This window comes from Mirounga angustirostris, unplaced genomic scaffold, assembly GCF_029215605.1.
Source record: "Mirounga angustirostris isolate CCGP_5_RB_7025 unplaced genomic scaffold, mMirAng1.0.hap1 SCAF_11, whole genome shotgun sequence".
NCBI classification, from domain to species: Eukaryota; Metazoa; Chordata; class Mammalia; order Carnivora; family Phocidae; genus Mirounga; species Mirounga angustirostris.
The window spans coordinates 14,914,705-14,937,793 of record NW_026991719.1 but is presented as its reverse complement, the minus strand read 5'-3'; the positions used below and the strand labels follow the sequence as shown (position 1 = coordinate 14,937,793).

General features: G+C 45.1%; 1 protein-coding gene across 1 annotated transcript; it reads left to right on the top strand.

Moving 5' to 3' along the window:
• The first annotated feature begins 527 nt into the window (after nt 1–527).
• Nucleotides 528–17,709, top strand: RS1 (retinoschisin 1). The gene is made up of 6 exons (XM_045872849.1): nt 528–573; nt 4,087–4,112; nt 5,253–5,358; nt 12,886–13,027; nt 15,279–15,474; nt 17,557–17,709. The coding sequence occupies exons 1-6, from the start codon at nt 528–530 to the stop codon at nt 17,707–17,709; spliced, it is 669 nt and encodes a 222-aa protein (XP_045728805.1).
• Nucleotides 17,710–23,089: the final 5,380 nt, after the last annotated feature.

Below are 23,089 nucleotides of genomic sequence, written 5' to 3'. Positions count from 1 at the left end.
GAGAAGCAGAATCCCTGCCGAGCAGGGAGCCCGATGCGGGGCTCGATCCCGGGACTCCAGGATCATGACCTGAGCCGAAGGCAGTCGCTCAACCGACTGAGCCACCCAGGCGCCCCAGGCATGTTTTTTATATCAATTTCTCTAAGTGTACAAGTGCTTAGATAAACCTGTGCCTAAGAGAGAGGCAGGACACAAGCCAGAGCAAGTGGTGAGTTGTACACGGGGGCGGGGGGACAGAAGAAGTCCCCTGCACAGGGAAGGGGGTCGGCAGGCAGAAAAGTTGGAAGATGAGAGCCTTTAAAGCCACGAAACCAGACAGACATGCCCGGAGGCATGAAACAGCCTGGCACCCGCGATGACTTGCAGCTAGTAGAGCGTGCAAAAGATACATTTGGGGAAGCAGGCAGGAGATAGATCATGGCGGCCCCTTGAAAGACACATGATGATCATACCCATTTTAGGGATGAGGAAATGGAGAGATGTGGCCATGTAACTAATAAGTGAGAGATGGAACCTGGAGCCTTGCAATGAGGACCCAGCAAAGGTTTTGCAGCAAGAAAGTGCCGCAATCAGGTATGCATTCCATTCCATCGGCAGCATGAAGGGTGGATGAGGCAAGTTCTCCCTTCAGCAGGGAGAGTATGGGAGCAGGAAGAGTGGGGGCCTAACACAGGAAGTGACGGGGGGGTGCGTGGAGAGGAAAAAGGCCCCTGCTTGACACTGGATATGGGGGTTTAGGGAAAAAAGGTGACTAGGACAAGCCCCAAGTCTCTAGATGGGGTGCTAAATGGATGGTGAAGCCATTCAGTAAGATGAGAAACAAAGGAGAAGAACAATTGGAGGAAGGATGCAATGAGTTCTATTTTTAAAAAACTTTCTATTGAAGTACAACATACATACAGAAAAGTACAGGTAAGTGTATAGCTCAGTGAATTTTCACTACTGAACACACCCACATAACCAGCACTCCAATCAAGTAACAGAATATCACCAGCCCCCCAGATAGCCTCCCCGGCCGCTCCCTGCTCCAGATGTGACCAGGACCCTAGAGTCTAATGGCATGGATTACTTTTGCCTGCTTCTGTACATTTCGAATGGATTCATATGGTGTGTCCACTCTAGCATCTGACTTTCCACTCAGCAGTGTTTGTGAGATGCGGCCGTATTGTGGCATGGAGTTGCAGGTCATCCATTTTCACTGCAGTTTAGTGTTCCGCTGGTGGGAAGTTGCCACCTGTACCCATTCTACTCTTTTTTTTTTTTTTGGTTTTTTTTAGAGAGGGAGAGAGAGAAAGGGGGCATGTGGAAAGGGCAGAGGGAGAGGGAGAGAGAGAATCCGAAGCAGGCTCCACGCCCAGCACGGAGCCCGATGCGGGGCTCAGTCTCACGACACAGAGATCACCACCTGAGCCAAAATCAAGAGTCTGACACTTAACCAACTGAGCCACAGGTGCCCCTACCCATTCTGCCCTTGACAGGCATATGAGTGCTTCCAGTTTGGGGTTAATACAAATACTGCTGCTGAGGGTAATCTAGCACATGTTTTTGTCAGTTGGAGAACATATGTATGCATTTCTGGTGGGTAGCTACTTACGAGTAGAATTCCTGGTTCATAGGGCACATATATGTTCCACCTTAGTGTAAGCTGCCAAATAGTTTTTCAGAGAAGCTAGACTGACTTACATCCCCACCAGCAACATATGAGAGTTCAGGTTGCTCCATGACTGTGTCAGGACTTGGTTGGGTCCAATTTTGGATAGTAAGAGACATCTATGGGGAGATACCTGGTAAACCACTCAAAGCAAGTGTTGGACTTTTGGGCTTAGGAAGCTTTATGAGGTGGGTAGAAGAAGCAGAGCTATCAAGGGAGCCTGAGAGGATATTCAGAGTGATGGGAGAATCAGGTGAACAGTGGGATGGAAGCTAAAGGAAGATGGGAGGGACTGAGAGCATGTTGGAGCATGAAGACATAAGGTCAGTGTTGGGAAGAGTCCATTGGATGTGAAAATAAGAAGTCAGTAACTTCTTTTGCCAGCACAGGACTTGGCCTCCAAGATGGCACTCCTAACCTTCGTCGAGACCTGAGAGGATCGATTCTGCCCTTAACAGGCAGACCAGGGAATCTCTGGAATGAATAACCCGTGAACAAGGGCTCAGGGGAGACAGAAGTTTGGTGACTACAGGTGAGGGGTAGCCCTGAAGTGCTCTGACTAAAAGATATGCTCCCCTGGACTCCCACAGCAGCCTATGCATAACCTGGCCTAATACTCACCACATGCATCATCCAGGGGCCTGTCTTCTCCTGGGCCCTCCAGCCCCTTGCGGGCAAAGAGCGAGGCTTCCATTTCAGAAAGCCCAGGCCCTGATGTGGTGCCAGGCTCACATTGGACATTAAAAAGTGGTTTGCAGAATAGGTAAATATGTAGTATTTAAATGAAGGCACAATTTGAAAAAGATAGCTTTTATAATTGTGACACAAAAGATGAGACCATTCCTTCACTCTCTAAAACAACCTGAAAGGTTTTTTTCGTGGGCATCATGTTCAACTTTTAGATAGGAAAAATGGTTAAGGAGGGACTTTTATTTCCTATTGCCTACTCTCAAGTTTTGTTCAAGATTTTTAGAATAGGTATGTGTTGCTTTTATAATCGGAAAAGAAATGAAGGTTTCCGTTTGGTTGAAAATGGGAAATGGAGCTCTGGTGCTTTAAACTAGCAAGGACTGTCTAATGGAACCTTCTGCTATTAATAAAATGTTCTGTACCTGGGCAGTACATCAGCCCCTAGCCACATGTGGCCAGGAAGCACTTGAAATGTGGCTGGTGTGACTGAGGAATTGAAAAAAAAAAAAAAAAAGACTGATGAATCACTGACCTCTACTTCTGAAACCAACAATATGTTATATGTTAATTAATTGAATTTAAATAAAAACTGTTAAAAAAATAAATTGTGCATTCATTCTCTTTATTCATACTTCTATAAAGATAGTTCAGATGTTAGTTTTGTTTTTTTTAATATTTTATTTTATTTATTTATTTTTATTTTTTATTTTTTTTAAAGATTTTATTTATTTATTTGACAGAGAGAGACACAGTGAGAGAGGGAACACAAGCAGGGGGAGCGGGAGAGGGAGAAGCAGGCCTCCCGCGGAGCAGGGAGCCCGATGCGGGGCTCGATCCCAGGACCCTGGGATCATGACCTGAGCCAAAGGCAGACGCTTAGCGACCGAGCCACCCAGACGCCCCTCAGATGTTAGTTTTATGTTAAATTTTGCACACTTAGTTTTCCCACATTAATTATACAGTATTTGTACTTTGTACTTTGTGGTTTGATATTTCCTGTACATCATAAACAAACCTTAAAAAGATTTTCTGAACAATGTGGCAATCCTAAATAACCTAAGTGTGTCACTGGGGGCAGGAGGAGAAGGCTAGGAATCAGCTTCTGAATAGCACATTTGGCAGACACCAGGGATGTTGATGATGATGATGATGATGATGAAGGGTTAATAAGTAAAGGGAAAAGCTAGCACTGTTAATGTCAAATGTAACAATTGTAAGCATAATTTAAATGTAAATTGTAAGCATTGTTTAGGTAGTAGGTTCTCAAATATGTTTTAAAAAATACACATAGAAAAAAAGACTGGAAAGATTTATATGAAAATGTTAACAGTGTTGCCTTTGGTGATAAGAAATACAGGTGCATTTTTTTCCCTCTTTGCTACATTAATGTATTTTCCAAAATTCTATAAAGAACAAAAATAATACGAACATCTGGCTGGCTAAGTAAGTAGAGGATGTGACTCTTCTTGGGGTCGTGAGTTAGAGCCACACTTTGGGGGGAGAGTTCAATTTAAAATAATAATAATTATTATCCTTGTCTGTTTACTTTTACTGTCCCTAGTTTCTCAGCATCTGTGGATGTTATTCCTGGCAGATATTTACTTAGTTTGACTTCTTCCAGAAGGGGCTTTGTTGACTTTTATGTGACTATTTTTATTTCACTTTTCCATGGAACGAATAATTTTGTTGAATTTCTCTTTCTTTTTTTAACTTGATTTTTTTCCCTCTCTTGTCCTTTTGCTTAGCCATACTGGGATTATCGTCTACTGAGGTATGTTACAGTAAGAAAGCTGTTTTTGAAGATTTTCCTAGCTCAAGATAATGTGTAGGATTATCACTTTTTAAAAAAAAGGTATTTTTTAAAGATATTTTATTCTGGTGGCGGCAATGGCATATTCTCTCCGGGCAAGTTCAAGACCGGTGTTTTAATGAGAGAATGTAAGGAAACCGGGCCTTAGTATAGGTGATGTAATCTTGAATCCATTACCTTTTTTTTTTTTTTTAAGATTTTATTTATTTGACAGAGAGCGCCAGAGCATAAGTAGGCAGAAAGGCAGGCAGAGGGAGAAAGAGAAGCAAGCTCCCCACTGAGCAGGGAGCCCAACTCGGGGCTCCATCTCGGGACCCTGGGATCAGGATCTGAGCCAAAAGCAGACGCTTAACAGACTGAGCCACCCAGGTGCCCCTCCATTACCTTTTAAAACTGGATCCCTAAAAGGGACTTCCAGGGGAAGTGAGGAGCCTGACCTTGGACTGGGGCTGCCCCAGACCCTGAAGATAACTACAATGGGGCAAACAGTGCTCCCTGCCTGGATGTGTCTGTTCACCCACAGTGGTGGACGTTTATTAATCTGGACTCAAAGATGAGTGGCAAGCGTGTGTGTTAAGGCTGAAATAATAATCTAGGGTTTTTGTTTTTGTTTTTAAAGATTTTTATTTATTTATTTGACAGAAAGAGAGAGACAGACAGACAGAGGGAACACAAGCAGGGAGAGTGGGGGAGGGAGAAGCAGGCTTTCCGCAGAGCAGGGAGCCTGATCTGGGGCTCGATGCCAGGACCCCGGGACCATGACCTGAGCCGAAGGCAGATGCTTAACGACTGAGCCACCCAGATGCCCCTGTTTTTTGTTTTTTAAGATTTTATTTATTTATTTGACAGAGAGAGAGAGCACAAGCGGGGGGGGGGGGCAGAGGGAGAGGGAGAAGCAGACTCCCTGCAGAGCAGAGAGCCCAATGCGGGACTTGATCCCAGGACCCCAGGATCACAACGTGAGCTGAAGGCAGACGCTCAACCGACTGAGCCACCCAGGCGCCCATGAGCAAGGCTTTTGAACACAAACTTTTCCCAGGGGCTCTGGCCAGAGTTGCCTTTGACTGTGACTGACCCTCCTGCCCCTCTGGCTTCCCGCAGGATGAGGGTGAGGACCCCTGGTACCAGAAAGCCTGCAAATGTGATTGCCAAGGAGGTGCCAATGCCCTCTGGTCTGCTGGTGCCACCTCCTTAGACTGCATACCAGGTGAGTGTCCCCTCTCCTTAGGGCACCAGATCCTTGGGGTGTCCTTAGGAACACCGTTTCTCCTCTTCCCTTCAACCTGGCTGAATTAACAGCCCCCCTCCCGGCCCCCGGGACACACAGTTGGCCTCTGAGCTTCAAATCACACAACGGGCACTGTTCAACATACCACACTGATGTCGTTTCGAAACAGCTTCTTGCATCTCTCCTTGGCCTACGTGAGACGATGAGCCGGAACCTATTTTCAGTGAAACAGACTCATGGAATTTATGAGAAGAAATCAATGGTAGGAGGTGGGGCATTTGAGAAAAGCACAGGCTTTTGAGCCAGAAAGACCAGAGGTGGAACCCTGGCTGCCTCATTTCTTAACTCTGGGACTCCCACTTTGGTCTTTTTCTGTCAAATGGAGGTAATTGTACTGTGCCTGAGGGTTTATTGCTCACCAAACAACCGTGTGCTTCCCCACATCCCAGCCCCCCTGTAGTCAGGTGGCACCATATGAGCAGTTCCAGCCAAAGTGAGCAGTGTCTCTTCCCAAATGAGCATTTCAGGGCTGGTACTCAGCTCTCTGGCTCTCCCTTCCCTCCTTGAGAAAGTGGTTTCTCCTTCAGTGTGGGTCCCAGGAGATGAAATGGAGCAGAAACCCCTGCCAACTTATAATGGACAAGTCACCTGAGCAAAAAACTTTGGTTGCGTTAAGCCTCTGAAATTTCCAAGACAATTTGTTCTGCAGCATAACATAGACCTTCCTGGCTACTCTGAATGTCTTCCTGTAAGGTTCGTGCCAGCAAACTTGGTCTGTAAAGGACCAGATGCTAAATATTTATGGCTTTGCAGGTCAAAGGGGCTCAGCTCCTCAATTCTGCCGCTGTAGGGCGAAAGGAGCCATAGACGTTGACACACGGCCATAGAGCACGGCTGTGTGCCAATAAAACTTTATTTACAAAAACAGGTGGCGAGCCACATTTGACCCAAGGGCCACAGTTTGCTGACCCCTGCTCTAAGGAGTTGTTATGAGGAATCAGTGGGAGGAGGCATGAAAAGCGTCTTGTGTTGTACCCAGCAAACTGTAGCTTAATAAAGGTCAGCTCCTTTTCCTCGCGCCTCCTGAGAGCTCACATTCGGACTTTCAGGGGCTTGGGGGCCCAGCAAGTACTGCAGCGCTCAGTCCTTTCCATGGCTCAGAGCCTCTTTTGCGTGAAACTGTCTTTGTCACCCCTCTCCAGGGTTATGATGGTGCCTGCCAAGTCATTCACTTTACATAATCGCCTAATAATAGCTCCGCTAGACACAGTATGTGTACATGTGTGAGCTTCTCTTATTTCATTAAATTTGCATTAAAATAGCAAATTGCAGGGGAGGCAGGGCCTTTACTGGCTCCGTTTTCCTGTTTACTAAAGGGGTAGGAGTGGTCTGTGAGCTAAGTCTGTTGGCGAGCGCAGAGGGGTCCCGGCGGCGAGGAAAGCACTAAGTGCCATTGAGTTTGGTGGGCTTCTACCGGACGTCCCCCCCACTGTGGGCCCCGGCGGGAGCTCCTGCAACCACTCTATACTGGTGTGCCCTGCCCAGTCAATATGGAAGCACCCTCCTTAATAACCCACTTAAAATTCAATTCCACCCTTTGTCATCAGGTGCCTATTATATGCTAGGCGCCGACAGGAAGATGAAAATGAAGGCATTAGCTCCAGCCCGAAGGAGTTTCCCATGCGGTGGCAATAAATGTTCTCTTCAGCAGAGACCTGAAGACCGACTGGAACTCCACTCGAAGTTCTTTCTGCAAGCAACTTAAAAAGAGATTATTTCTGCAGATGGGCTTCATTGACCCAATCAACTGTGAGGCTGAGGAGGGCTGTTTGAGAAACGTGAAGTCGACCCGGGTCCCCCAAGCTCTCTCCCCACACACCTGCCGGGAACTTGAAGTTCTGAAATCAGAAATTCTTTTAGCTTAAGCATTCCCCTCTCCCCACCATTTTTTGGGTTGGTTTTTGCTTTTGTTTTATTTTTTAATAGCACAGATATTTCCAGGAAGGAAAAAATGCAACCTAAGTGTGTAAGAGTTGGTTTGTTGGTGTTAATGGGTTTTTCCACGAAAGAGATGATTCAGGGCAGTAGGACTAGCCACAATGTTCCAGAAGTCACTTGCCCATCAGTGCCTCAGATCCTCAGTGGAATGTTAAGAATGTTGCTTGGTATCTCTGGACCCTGAGATTCCGCGCTTCCACCAGAGCCCGCCTTAGGAGGGAAGAAGAGCCTAGAAAGTACAGAAGGACAGGAGGGAGCGTCACTCGGAGCTGCCAGGAGGCGCTCCCAGGGGCACACTGGCTGTTATTGTCCAGTGTCCCCACCCACGAAGAAGAAGGTGACTGACTTCGGCTTAACGTTATGAAAATTACTAAAATTACTAAAGGGTCCGTCTTCGCAGTCGAGCTAAGATTACCTTGGCACTCCGAGGGGGAAACAGTGTAAGCAAGTATCAAAATATAAGAAATCCAATGATTCGTTACTGCTTTCCTTTTATTCTAGATCTTATATTCCTATATTATTTTCGAGTTTCTACTCTGTTCTATAAACATTATTCTAGATTCTACTACATGGCCATATCGGTTCAAGTCTCATACACCTGCATATTAATATTCACCTCTCTCTTGTCAAGAACGTCCCTCAGCTCTCCTTGTGCTTCTCTAGGTTAACGTTCTTTAGAAGCCTGTCTGGCCTTCATGCCTACCAGCCGAGAAATCAGCTACTGAATGAGAAAGGCTAGTATGTTAAGTATAGTCTGGATTAGCAGCACATTATGACTATGCCTTTATCCATGGAATGAGCAAAGCATCACTCGCTCAGAAGACGTAGGTTTTTCCTTAAAATGAATGTAGAAACATTCTTTTTCTCCTTAAGATGAGGGTAAAAACAGGCTTTATAGCTACACTAACTTCCATCGGGCTGAAAACGTGCGAAGGCCATATTCCGTGTAAATCTGATGGCGAGCCCCTTAATTCCTCCAGCAATGTTATTTGTGTCGCTTAATCCTAGTTTATGCTCAAGTGACAGTTTCTTTTTGCTCAGGGCGGTGGGTGTTCCCTGGGCTGGGCAACCTCTGTCTCCTCCCTGAGCTTTCTGCTTCCTGTTTCTGCTGTTTTCTCTGCTTACTCCTAGCGGCCCCCCAAGATGGGTGATAATCTTTGTTGATCCCTTCATTCAGCATCCAGTCAATAACTATCGAGTGCCTAGCACGTGCAGGCGTTCTGCTCAGCTCAGAGGCTAGAATGGTGAGCCAGACAGACCAGGGAGCTGGCAATTAAATTATCACAAGGACAGGGAATAAGTAACAGGAACAGGGTGCCTGGGGAGGCAGCAGCTGGGGTCCCTTACTCAGCTCAGGGCAGGAAGGGGAAGAGGGCTGAGATCTTAAGCATGAGTAGAGTTGGCCAGGTGAAAGAGGAGGAGAGGGGACAGGAGTGTCACAGGCAGAGGGAGCAGCCTCACTGGAAGGCCTCCAGGCCTGTATGAGGACCAAAAGGGAGCTCAGCCAGGACCACGGAAGGAGGAGGAGAGGAGAAAGAGGGGAAAGGAGGAGTCAGGAAAAATAACATAACTTGACTGCAGTTTACTCCACAGCACACAACATGAGAAATATCACATTTCCTATTTTTCCAAGTTTAAATAACTCCAGCTTGAGGCCTCCTTTGTCATGGCCTGTGAGGAGTCTAAAGACAGGCTTGTTAAAGGTCCTTCCTCTCTCCTTGGACTACATGAAGCCCCCATGGGCTTGCAAGGGCTGCTTGGGGGCAGGGCTTAGGCTCAGGCTAGGTGGCAGACTCTCTGCCTGGCCCACAACCCCACCTGAAGGTGGACACCTTGGTGGTGGCTCTTCTCCCTCTGAACCAAGCTCAGCTCAGTCCCACGGACCTTCCCGGGTTTCCTGAGGGGGTCTCCCTGACCCTATCCGTGGTCCAGCCCTCTCAGAGGAAGCATGTCCCCACTGAGCTCAGGTCCCTCCATGAGCACCCCCCTTTCCCCCACAAAGGCCAAAGTCCAGAATCTCCAGTCACCTCCTCTAGCACCATCAGCTAATTTCTGTTGAGGCCTAGACCTTCCAAATTCATAAACCTGAGAGATGCTATGCTGTCAACAGCCTTTTCCTCTCCTGAATCTCACACACACGAACACACGCACACACAAACACGAGCGTGGGGCTTATTCTTCCTGGCGCAAGAAGAGCAGACCTTTAGAAACATGAAGCTGGACTCCTTCTTGGGGAGATGTACAGGGGATGATGGGGGCAGGACAGAGCGCGGTAGAGGGAAGTTACATTTCCTCCCCGGGTGAGTCTTCACCAGAAAGACAAACATGAAAAACTCAAGAAGACATCAATATATTCCCACAACTTCACCCTATTACACACACACATATATATCTTTTTTTTCTATTACACCAATTTAATCTGTTGCTCTTGGCCAGGCACTACAGACTCTACAAACATTATTTCATGTAATCCCAGGGACATTATGGAGGCACATACTGTTGTGCCCATTTCACAGATGAGGAAATTGAGATCCAGAGAGGTTAAGCAGCTTGCTTGAGCTCACACAGAGAGTGGGATCCAATCCCAGCTCACATTGACTCTAAGCAGGCATTCTTGACCTTGGCTGCTCATTACACTCCCTTGCAGCTTTACCCCTAGACAGGTCCTACCCCAGACCAATGACATCAGCATCTCTGCAGGGTGACCTGAACATTAGCACTTCCGTAACTCCCCAGGTGGTGCCCAGGCAGAGACCTGTCAGACAGTCTTTGCTTTGTGCCCTGGGCCACACCACCAGCTTTCTGGGTGGACAGCTGGGTAGCTAGAGGCACCAATGCCTGAGACAGGAGCACTGGACAGGGGCAGGCTTGGGGCTTGGATGCTGAAGGGCTCGGTTTTGGATGTGTGGGTGGGAGGGGTTTTTGGGTCACCCAGATGGAACCGTTCACCTGGAAAATGGACAATGGTTAGCTAAGGCTTGGGGCCTGAGAGTCTGGCATTGACTCCCAGATGGCAACTGAGGCCATGGGGACGGCAAGATCATCACTTTCCTGGAGAGTGTGGGCAGGGCCCGTGTCTAGATCTCACCGGCCTCCGAGGCCATTGCCGCTGGCTAGGTCTCCGTAGGTTCCCAGCCCACTCTTAACTATTAGATGGGCTAATTGGAAAGAAATGGCAAAAGAGTTGTGAGGGGAAAACAGAGAAAGAGCAAAATGCCAAGAATAAAGCAATCAGGAACAGGCTGATGGCTTTTCCTTCCCCTCTGCTCCAGCCCTCCAAGCTGGCGGCCCCGGAGCAGGAAAGGGGAGGTTCGGGATGGAGGGGCCTTAAAGACATCCACAGTTAGAATTTAAGTGACAACCTTGGGCCCCACTGAAACACAGCTTTCTGGTGCTGCGACCTTGTCCCTCCTTTTGGGGGGCACGGGCTTGTCTTCCAGGTCAGAGGGGAATTGAGGAGGGGAGGAGGCCCCAAGGCCACAGGCAGTAGGTCACTGAATCTGCCAACCAACAAAGGCCTTCCCTGACAGGTCAAGGTTTCCAAAGTGCGCTTTGAAAGTGTGCTTGTTAAAAATAAGGCTGCTCCACGGGTGGAATACTGGAAACTGCATCCTTAGCAAGCCCTCCTGATGATTTGACCACACAAGGCCTGATCGAGCGGCCCATAAAGCACTCCTGTCCTCACTCCCAGGAATTCCCATTCTCTTTTTTTTTTTTTTTTTTTTAAAGATTTTTATTTATTTATTTGACAGAGAGAGACACAGCGAGAGAGGGAACACAAGCAGGGGGAGTGGGAGAGGGAGAAGCAGGCTTCCCGCAGAGCAGGGAGCCCGATGTGGGACTCGATCCCAGGACCCTGGGATCATGACCTGAGCCGAAGGCAGTCGCTTAACCAACTGAGCCACCCAGGCGCCCATGGAATTCCCATTCTCTTAATAGGTTCCTGAAGCCTTGGGTACTAGATAAACTACCAATACAGTCCCCTCACCTCCAGCCCCACTGAGCTGCAGCTACTGGTGGGGGTTGGACACTTCCCTTTGGTGCACTGGGCAAAAAGGTGGTGAAGCCTCCCTGGTCAGAGGCCTGAAGCTGTCTTTCTGTCTTCAGCCCTCTGAGGACAGGGCATGACTACTGTGCGGGCATTCTGGTCTCAGGATGGATTGCATTCAAGCTTTCGCATGCTTCATTCTGTCTTACTGACTTTTGAAAATTATGCTCCAGAAAGACCTCAGCACTCATCTTACTGTTGGGAGGCGATGATGCCCCAGTAAATACGTTCAGCTCTTCAAACTGAACTCAGATTTACACATGGAAAAAAAAATAACTTACTTGACACTTATCGTTCACAATCAGAAAACTGGAAGAATGTCTTTGTATAAGTTTATCATTTGTCTTCTATAGAAGTTTAGCTAGAACCTGCGTTTGATTAGAAAAGATCCCCCCTAAGTAGTGGCTTATGAAATTACTTTTGTTTTGACTCATGTAGTAAGGATATCAGGGCTGAGGTCTCTGCAGTTCTTTTGGCCTTACCCTCATTGTGCAAGATGGCTACCTCTGTGCTAGCCGTCAGGTTTTCCTTCTAGGCAACAGGAAGAAAGGGTGAGCAAAAACTGATCAGAAATCCCCAGCAGACATCATCTTATATCTCACTGGTCACAAATTGTATCGTGGTCACTTCTAACCACAACAGAGACTCGGAAAGATTGGGGTTTTTTTTAGCTGGTTACATTGCTGCCCAACAAAATTAGGACTCTTTTGTCAAAAAGAAGGGGAGAATGGATGCTGGGCAAAAGTTTTTGACCAGGTAACCCAACACTAAATGCGAGAAGAAATACATGACAAGCAGCAAATGGTTAACATCTAAGAACTAGCTTTGGCTATTCGTATTTGGAAAAAAAAAGCTCCTTTCAACTGTACCTCATTTAATAGTCAGGCACATTTCACCCCCTGCCCTTTTTTTCCCATTAGACTAGTGAGAAAACTGCAATTTACAAGTGAGAAATCAGTCTCAATATATAATTGCCTTTCTTGCCTCTCACCATTGTTTTGTTTCTATCATTAGCATCCTATGCTGCCTGGGGATAAGTAGGGACCCTGATGTCATCATGCAGGATGGCTAAAACTGTGTTCATGCAGAAAATAAAGAGTATGGCATTTAAGTATGATATTTCTCTGTGAACCTCTTGGTTTTTTAAATGTCTGAGTTTGTGGAGGAGGTGAAGTATTTCTCAGCCCCCCCCCACCTCAGGTTGCCATAGAGCCCCTTTTGTCTGCTTTTATGAATGTTGTGAGTCTCTATGGAAATCCTTTTACTTCATCTTCACTCTCTTCTCATAAGAGCAGTGAGTAGGTTGAAGATCCTTCGTGAACTGCGCTGCAAAGCAAAACATTCTCCACCTTCCAAAGTGCAAATGAGATGGTTTGATTTGTCATTTTAGTCATGTCGTGTTTGTTGAGTGTTGCGATGTGATACGAGTGTTTTAATATATGTTGCCTTTTCTTTTCCAGAATGCCCATATCATAAGCCCCTGGGGTTTGAGTCAGGAGAGGTTACACCAGACCAGATCACCTGCTCCAACCTGGAGCAGTATGTGGGCTGGTATTCCTCATGGACAGCTAACAAGGCCCGGCTCAACAGTCAAGGCTTTGGGTAAGCAGGGCAGATGACTCAGGCAATTTTTTTCATGTGATTTGAAAAATGCACGTCTCTGTAATAAACAAATGGCAGAATGCATTTATTTATTTATTCAACAAATATTCATTGAGTGCCTTCCATGTGCTGAGGACTGTGGACAAGGTGGATGCGGTCCCAGCCTTCTAGAAGCACACAGTTTAGGGGGCCAGAGGGACTCTGAGCACATAATCACACAGCTGATCATTTAGTGTGTTAAATGCTCTGCAGGAGACAAAGAAGAAAGACCTCATTCATTTAAGTACCAGGGAAGACTTTCTAAGGAAAAGATATTTAACCTGAGACTTGCAGTTGTCCAGGTGAGGGGGTCGGGGAGGCACAGAATACAGCAGGTGCAAAGGCCCTTAGTTGGGAGGCTCCCTGAAGGGCACGCATGGGATGGTAAAGAAGGTCAGCAAAGTTAGGACACAAGGGAGATAAGGCTAGAGAGGCAGGCAGAAGTCAGATCATGAAGTCATGTTAAGGATTATGGTCCTTATTTTGGGCATAATGAGTTCCTTGAATGTGCATTAGTTAGAATACAAGTTTGTGCTGCTGTAACAAAGAGCCCCAAAGTATGGGGACTTAAATAACATAGAGGTTTATTTCTTGGTCATCTAAAAGTTTCATTAGGCAGTGTCGGGTTGATATGATGGCTAATGGTATCAGGGTTCCAGACTCTTTCTACCTTGTTCTGTCATTCTTCAAATGAAGCTTCCATCTTGGGGCACAAAATGGCTGCCCTCGCTTCCACTATCACATCTACCTTCTAGTCAGTGGGGAGAAAAGAAGAGCAGGGTGCACACACTTTTAAGGATACAAGCATAATCATATTGGCTACTTTGCCCACATCCCATTAATCAGAATTTGGTCAGAATGTCCCACCTAGCTGCAAAGGAGACTGGGAAATATGAACTCTGCTGGGTGACCATTTGCCCAGATAAAACTTGGTGTTCTATGACTAAAGGAAAATGGGAAGAGGATATTGGGAGACAATTAGCAGACTCTGCCAGAGAAAGATTTGAAGTTGGGGAGTATTACAGTCCGACTTGTGTTTTAAGAAAAATCTGGCTCCTGTGGGGGGGAACTGTTTAGTGGGGCGGGGGGGGGGGGGCAGGGGGAGGCAACCCAGGGAGACCAGTGAAGAGAGGTAAAGTAGCAATCATCCAGGCAAGAACTGAGGATGATATGGGCTAGAGCAGTGCCAGTGAAATGGAGAAAAGTAAATGAATTTGAAAAAATTTGAGATGGACTCAATAGATGGATTGGATGTTTGAGGTGACAGAGAGGAAGGGGCCAAGGATCTCTCTCAGATCACTGGCATGAACACCCAGGAGGATGGAGGTAGCATTCCAAGAGATGGATACTGGAAGGAGCAGCTGGGGTGGAGATAATTAGGAGTTCATTCTTGGACAGGTTTCATTTGGGATGCTGTAAGGCATCTAGAAGTTGTCTAGACAGCAACTGATTCTCAGATTTTGGAGTTGAGAAAAGGTCTGGGATGGAAGTTAAAAATTCAAGAGCCACCCAAGGAGCAAGTGTGGAGTTAGAAGAGAAGGCAGCCAAGGACTGAGTCCCAAGAAGCTAATTAATATGCAAAAAATAAATAAAAACCTCGAAGGGGAAATTATAGGTTTCCACAATTCAGGAGGGATATAGCTAAAAAACAAACCAGTTCCTTCAATGGTTAGTTTGCTTTACAATTGTCAAAAGCTCTTCCAGAGCCTCTTGGCTCAGTGTTCTGCACATGGGAGATACTCTCTGAAAGCTATGAATGACAGCACCTGAAGGAGATGCAGATATGTATAAAGGGAGTGAAATTAGGGTAAGACTCATGGAGAAAGAGACACCAGGAGAGACTAATGAAAACGGAAGGGGGCTGGCGGGTGTAATAACCATGCATTTTCGTGTTTTGAAGAAAGACCTGTTCAACCACACCTCAAAGGTAGTTTCAGCTACACGCAGAGGCACTTCTTTGACCAATCAGTTGAATCTGGCCATTGTTCTTTGCTCAGTGGAGATGCAGGGAGAAAGACAATGATACAAGTGTAACAGAGGCTGGATACTTCTTGAAGACAGGTCTTTTGGTGCTTACCAGGTCGCAGCTCAGACTGCCCAAGCATTGCAGAGGTTCTTCAGGTGCTGGTAACCCCTCAAAGGGCAGTGCCGCTCAGCTCTTTGGAGGTGCTCATGGGGAAAGGCTCCTGGTGATTTGCTGTGTCCCTGGCAGGTGTGCCTGGCTCTCCAAGTACCAGGACAGCAGCCAGTGGCTACAGATAGATCTGAAGGAGGTCAAGGTGATTTCAGGGATCCTCACCCAGGGGCGCTGTGATATCGATGAGTGGATGACCAAGTACAGCGTGCAGTACAGGACGGATGAGAACCTGAACTGGATTTACTATAAGGACCAGACAGGAAACAACCGGGTAAGTCTGGCTTACCCCAAACTACCTTCAGCTCACACTCTCTGGGGCTTCCTTCCTGCTTCCACCCTGTCAGACCACTGACTCCATGGCAAGGGAAGTCATCTGTGATCTTCCCCACAACATGGTCTACTCTCAGACGACAAGGCAGGTGTCTTTTCTTGCTGAATCTTGGCTGCCTAGCAGTTTGTTTGTGAATGAACACCACTGTTGAGTACAGAAGAAATCCTTGTCTGAAGTCACCGATCAGTTTATAGTTGCTTGAATAATCAAAACTGGCCATTTGGACTGTTCCAAACTCACTGGGCCATTGAACACTTTGCTACATGGGCCTGACTTGACCTATTATTGATGTGGCTAGGCCCTTGTCCATTTATGTAGATATGGCCTCTCCTTACTACTGAGACTCACTTCTAGGAAGATTTGGACAATCCAGCAAGTTAGCCACTGAGCTATGTAAATGATTAAAATGACTCCAGCAGTGCAAACACAGAGGAACTTAAGCCTTTGCATAACTATATATCCTACTAACCTCTAAAGGCCCAGCCCCAAGTCTTATTCACCATAGACCGAACACAGTAGGCTCATAATTAAGTATATATATATAACCATTATTTTATATATATATATATATATATATATATATATATAATGTATATTTGCAATGAATTAAAAACTCACTAGCTGTTTGGAAATGTTAACTGTCCTTTTGCCTGAGAGTAAGGACTTCTGAGGCTAATTTGGACATTTAATCAGATTAAGTAGACACGTGTGGCTGGAAATCAGAAGGCTTTGTACTCTCTGATGACAAGTTGTACAGCAAGACATTCATGGGTTGAGATTTCAAGGAGTTTGATTGAGTACAGTAAGAAAAACCATCTTGATACTTACACATTTTATTTCATTTTTGCTCTTGTTAGTTGGCTTTTCAAAAAGAAATGAGAATTCTTTTTCTAGTCCTGTCTGCATTTCCGAAGGCCTTGACAGTTTTTTGCAAAAAGGCACTCTACGCAGGCCCTTGTGCAATCTGGAGGGGCCTATCCCATCCTCCCTCTGCAGCTGTCCCGACTTGAATAGGCTCAAGGGCAAAAAGCTGAGAGAAGGGGATGTGGGCTGTTGCTACTGGGAAAAGGGGCAAGGTCATGGCATCTGAGGTCCTTCTTGTTTTGTAGATGGATGAGGTCAATGTAGCAGCCAGATTTTTTTTAGGAGATAGTCCCAGAAAGAAATGAAATGTTCCAGTGTCCTTGCGACTCTAGAAAGACTGCAAAGAATGATTTCTTTGGAAATGTAGCCAAACAGCCACGGCATCATGCTATGTTGCATCCCCCCAAAACACGAAGCAAGCCCTTTTTCTCTCTACTTTGGGTACTGCATTCCCCCTGTCAGAATCTTGTTTTTATGTCTCTTTCTTTTCTAAAAGCAGTTTTCCAAGTCTATTTGCCATTTGTATCAATGTAGAGATAGATACACACTTAAGCTTTGGCTCACAACTTCAGGGCCAGCATACTCGAGCTTTACTCAAGCCCCACTTTGGATACCTTTGGAATAGAGGGACATTCCTCTTTGTAAGTGTGATGTGGTCCTTTTCAAAATTTGTCAAAAGGCAAAGGATTAAAACACAAAATTGGTGATAAGGATCAAGAGGCATTTTCTATCAGTGCCATCCAATAGAACATTCTGTGATGATGGAAATGTTAGTATCTGCACTGTCCAATATGGAAGCCACTAATTACACATAGCTATGGGGCACTTGAACCACAACTAGTGTGACTAAGGAAACTGTTACCTAATTTGAATTCGCTTAAATTTAAAGAGCCACATGTGGCTAATGCTTCCATACTGGATGGTGCAGTTCTAGATGTCCCCACAGAGTGACTCGGAGATGCCTAGAGCACACAGGTGCTGACTAACATGCAAGTTCAGATTTGCAGGGCGGGGGGGGGGGGGGCACGTGCAATTCTCTGAGCCTTAACCAGTTGCTGAGATTTCTCAAACTTAAAAGTTTAGGCCAGCTTCAGATAAGAGTTGTTCTTCCTTTACCGTCCTCTGATGTGATCGCGATAAGATTTCCTCTCTCTTTAGGTCTTCTATGGAAACTCAGACCGAACTTCCACAGTCCAGAACCTCCTGCGGCCCCCCATCATTTCCCGCTTCATCCGGCTGATCCCGCTGGGCTGGCACGTCCGCATTGCCATCCGGATGGAGCTGCTGGAGTGCGTCAGCAAGTGTGCCTGAGGCCTCCCTCAGCTCAGCACCTGCGGTGGGGGGTGGGGGTGGGGGGGTGGAGGGCTCAGAGCAGCCTGTAGGGGAACCCTGACTCAAACAGGGTGACAAACACAGCTGTATTTTACAAGCTGTTTTCAGTGCAGAGCTGGGCAGAAAGAATTTCTTTTTCTAAAAAATATAGTTTTCAATTTCAAAGAAAAAGAAAAATGAACTTATTCCCCACTGCAGGCCAAAGAAAGTAAGAACAAAGAAAATGTCCCTAAAACCAGTTTTCATACAAAAGCCTAAGTAGCAGGGGTAATTTGCTGCTCTTGGTTTTTGTTTTTGTTTTGTTTTTGGTCTGACAGTGTGAAAGATGTGGTCCCAGGGAACACAAAGGGGCCCTGATAATTTAAAAACTCTTTTGCTTTACTACACTGAAAACAGGAACATAGTTTCATAAACTTTGATTTGAATGCAAATGGAGAGCAAGCTTGCAGTTTCTCCTTCAAGTTTTCAGTGGATCATGGCCTTTTAGGACTTCAGAGTACCGGGTGTGCAGAGGGCAAGGTTTTGGGTGACTGGTTGGCCGAGACGAGTACAACTGTTGGGAGCCTATGTCCTGGTCTCCTGGGAGGTGGACACAACCAATCACCCCAGGTAAAAGGGCCTCCTCTGCTCTGAGCTTTCACCCCCAGCACACAAGGATTGGGGTGGGAGTGGGGGGTGGTTCCAGAGCTCTCATTACATACAGTTCCATTCTAGCAAATTTTTCATCTGTGGCCGCTACTTGGGTGAACCCATGGGACAGGCTGCACATCTAAGTAGCAAAGTTTCTCTATCTTTAGGAAATCCAAATGACCAGAGCACACCAGAATTTCCCCTTATCTAGGGCTACCATTTTTCAACAAGCTTAACATTTTAAAAACAGTAGGCCCAGGAGCTATCACTGGCTACGCAGGGGAGGCCCATTAGCTAACTGCATGCTTTGCAGGAAGTGGTCAGACCCTATGTCCTAAGAAGGGCAATGTGGCTACGTCCCTTGTGACCCAACTGTTTAACCTCTCCCCCTTGCCTTGCAAGACACAAGCATGCCTGCTCCTGAGGCTGAAACGGCCTTGGGAAGGACCGGGCCAGGAATGGGCCTGGGGAATGCATTAAGCAGGGACCTTTCAGGGACAACAGCCCAAGTCTCCTCTGTCGTTTATAGCTCGGCCTGAGTTTTCATGCCCTTCCCTGGGAGAGGCTGAAAACACAGGGGGTGGAAAGGAGACGTATATGAAAGTAGGAGCTGAGGGGGGGTGAAAGCAGAGGATGAGGGCCCTCTGTCAAGACTGGGGAATCCAAGACTGTCCTGGCCTTGACACCACTGGACCTCTACTAGCGGCTCATTTTCCTAAGTTACTTTCTATTTCAAATGCCAAGCCAACTGAATGGACTCACACTCACGCAATACTGGACATCACATTCACCTTCTCTGTGAGCAGGAAGCCTCCTACAAGCCCCAAATCTCCTCCCTGGTGTTTTGGGCTTAGAACAGCTTTATATTCAACCCACCATCTTTCTAATCCCCATGCTGTATACTTGAAGCTGGAAAAAAGCTTTCCTTGCTCAGTATTCTCTCAAATACGAACATATCAAATTCAAGGTGGAGGGGAAAAAAAAAAAATCCTTCTCTGGCCTTAGGAAAACTAGAATAAATCCATTTAGAGCAGACGCTGGATCGGAGCCCCTCACTGGAAAGCTGAATGAACTTTTATCATGACATGGATTGTCAGAGAAAATGGAGGTAGCGTAAGAGCTCAGGTCCTCTACAACAGGCACACCAGACACAGGAGGGGAGTACAGTTAAGGGGAAAGAAGAAAAGAATGAAACAGTGTGAGGCAGTGATAAAGGTTCTCCAAGTAATTGTTCATGTTGGAAATTTTTGTTTTGTAAAGGTTTAATGAGATAGTCATATACCATACAAATTTCACCCATTTCAAGTGTACAATGAATGACTTTTAGTATACTCAAGAGTGACCATTATCACAATTTTAGAAAAATTCATCACCCTACAAAGAAACCCTGCACCCATTAGCCATCGCCCCCCCCCCCCCCACCAACTCACCCGCCTAGCCCTAGGCAACCACTGATCCACTTTTTGTTTCTGTAGATTTGCCTATTCTTGACATTTCATATAAATGGAATCATACAATTGTGGTCTTTTCTGTCTGGCTTCTTTTGCTTAGCATAGTGTTTTTCCAAGGTTCATTCATGTTGTAGCATGTACTTAATTCCTTTTTACAGCTGAATATCATTCCATTTATACGCATAGATCACATTGTATTTATCCATTCATCTGTTGATGGACATCTGGGTTGTTTCCATGTTTTTGGCTATTATGAATAATGCTGCTATAAACAACTGTGTACAAGTTTTTGTTTGGAGGTGTTTTTATTTATCTTGGGTATATACCTTGGAGTGTAACTGTTGGGTTACATGGCAACTCTATGTTTAACCTTTTGAGGAACTGTCAATTTTCCAAAGTGGCCACACTGTTATGCGTTCCCACCAGCAATATATGAGAGTTCCAGGTTCTCCACATTTGTTATTATCTTTCTGATTAGAGCCATCCTGGTGTGTATGTAGTAGTATCACACTGGTTTTGATCTGCATTTCCCTATGACTAATGAGGCTAAGTATCTTTTTACGTGTTCACTGCCCTTTCGCACAACTCTTTGGAGAAATGTCTATTCAGATCCTTTACCCATTTTAAAATCAGGCGGTCTTTTTATTATTGAATTGTAAGAGTTCTTTATATATTCTAGATACAATCCCCTTACCAGATACACAACTTGCAAATATTTTCTCCTATTCTGTACGTTCTCTTCTTACTCTCTTGATGGAATCCTTAGAAACATATTTTAAAAATTTGATTAAGTTCAATTTATTCTTTTCTTTTTGTTGCTTGTGTTTTTGGTGTCATACCTGAGAAACCACTGCCAAATCCAGATCATGAAGATTTACTCCTCTGTTTTCTTTCAAGAGTTTTATAGTTTTACCTCTTACATTTAGATCTTTGATCTATTTTGGGTTACTTTTTGTATATGGTTGAGGTAGGGGTCCAACTTCATTCTTTGCACGTGGACATCCAGTTGTCTCAGCGCCATTTGTTGAAGAGACCATTTTTCCCCCACTGAATGGTCTTGGCATCCTTTTTGAGAAATCAATTGACCATAAAGGTGAGAATTTATTTCTGGATTCTTAGTTCTATTCCATTGATTTATATGTCTTTTATGCCAGTACCACACAGTTTTGATTACTGGAGCTTTGTAGTGAGTATTGAAATTGGAACATGTGAATTCTCCAAAAATGTTTTGGCTATTGAGTCCTTTGAATTTCCATATGAATTTTAGGGTCAATATGTCAATTTCTGCAAAGCCAGCTGAGATTTCACATTGGAAATTGCTCTATACTCCAGGATTTAATAAACAATGATATATCGATATCCATAAGATGCTTATCTTCAGGCAACTTGTTTGTAACAGCATATTATTTACTTCATTTAATTTATAACAAAGTATAAAAACAAAACTTTTATTGAGGGACATCTGAAGCCTAACAGAATCTTGCTAACACATGAACTATGTTTGTAGTGTTATTTCTTTTGTGGGGAAAAATTTCAATTAAAAAAATATATGTAGTGTAGTAACAACTCATTATTTTACCTTAGGTGAACACGTTTACTTTTAGTCTCACAAATGCTAGAGTGTGAAAGTCTACACTTTCAGGAGATTTTTTTTTTTAATTGCGGTAAAATATACATAACATATTGCAGGAGACTTTTAAACAACTAAATGAAATGCTATGAACAAAGAAGTGGCATTAAGTGTTGCCAAGATTAAAAAAAAATCTGAGCTGATTTTGGTATTGAGTGTGGGAGAAGGTTACTTGGACAAAGCAAAGGTTACTTGGGCCTTTCAAAATAAAGGTACCACTATGAATTCAGTCTCGGAGGCCAGAAGACTGCACCCCTAAGGTGAGCCTTTGAAGAGACGCTGACAGAAGCCCATCTTTTTGTCTACCTGGAGCGTGGGTGCCAAGGCCTGCTGACAAATGCACAGCTGTAAGGGCTGTTGCTTCCCTTGTGATCCCAAGAATAGTGCCAGGCTGGGTGGTTCTTAACCCCGACAACTTCACAAGGCTGATGTGAAGATCAAATAGCATAAGTACATCTAAAGAGCTTAACAGCTCTCTAGAACTGGCAGTCAAGACCCAGTAACACTGCTTTTTAACTTCATAGGGCTGCCAAATGAGGCACAAATAATAGCTAGCTACTATTTATTTAGAATCTATCAAGTGCTTTGCAGGTTACCATCTTATTAAATCCTCACAACAACCCAATGAAGTAGGTACTATTATTATTTCCATTCAAAGACAAGGAAACTGAGGCACAGAAAAGTTAAGTCACATGACTAAGGCCACACAAGATGTAGGTGATACAGCTAGGATTCTACTCAGGCAATCAGACTCCAGATCCTGTGCTCTTAGCCACTTCACCAGTCTCTGGACCTCTAGTGACTTGTTTCAACGAACTGCTCTATTCTCAAATCAAATCAACTACCACCTGCTGGGAGATGAAAGATGGTACATGAATCGCATATATGTCATGAACCCCATGTCAGTTCTCTATACATGGAGACGCAGCAACTGCCCTGCTTACTAGCGTTTAAGGGTGTGGGCTTCATAGTGAACACACTAGGCTTCAAATCCTAGCCAGGTGACCGTGGGTAAGTTAACGTGAAGTCCATAAACCTCAGTTTCCTCATCCACAAAATGAGGATACTACTCGCTTCAGTGAATTGCTCTGACAAGTAAATGTAATAATAAAAGTAAAAGCCTTGGCATTGTGCCCAGCCATAATAAGTGCTACAAACAGAAAAATTACAAGCCAACAGATCGTTTGATTCAGTCTTGATAAAAAGTATAGTTGAAATCACAGACCACAAGTTTCTGGGATGGTAAGGAGAAACTCGGGAGTGAAGAAGTTGGAGACACGGTGCTTTTAAGAATGCATATCACTGGGTTTTAGTTCCTGTCCTTTGTTCAGAGAGATAAAGTTGGAGAATATTTATATATGTTATCACACAATTTAAGTTCTTTCCCCCATTAACAATAAGACCAACTGAGCAAATGACCAAAGACAAAAGTGAGGGCCTAAAATGGGTCGGTAAATCTACCCCCACCCCCACCTGTTTTTGTAAATAAAGTTTTATTGGAACACAGCCATACCCATTTACATATTGCCTATGCTGCTTATGGCCCACAGAGCCTCAATTATTTACTATCCGGCAGAAAAAAAAAAGTTTGCCAAACTCCTACTCTAAAACATGAAGAAATACTTCGTCTTTGCTTTCTCCATCACAC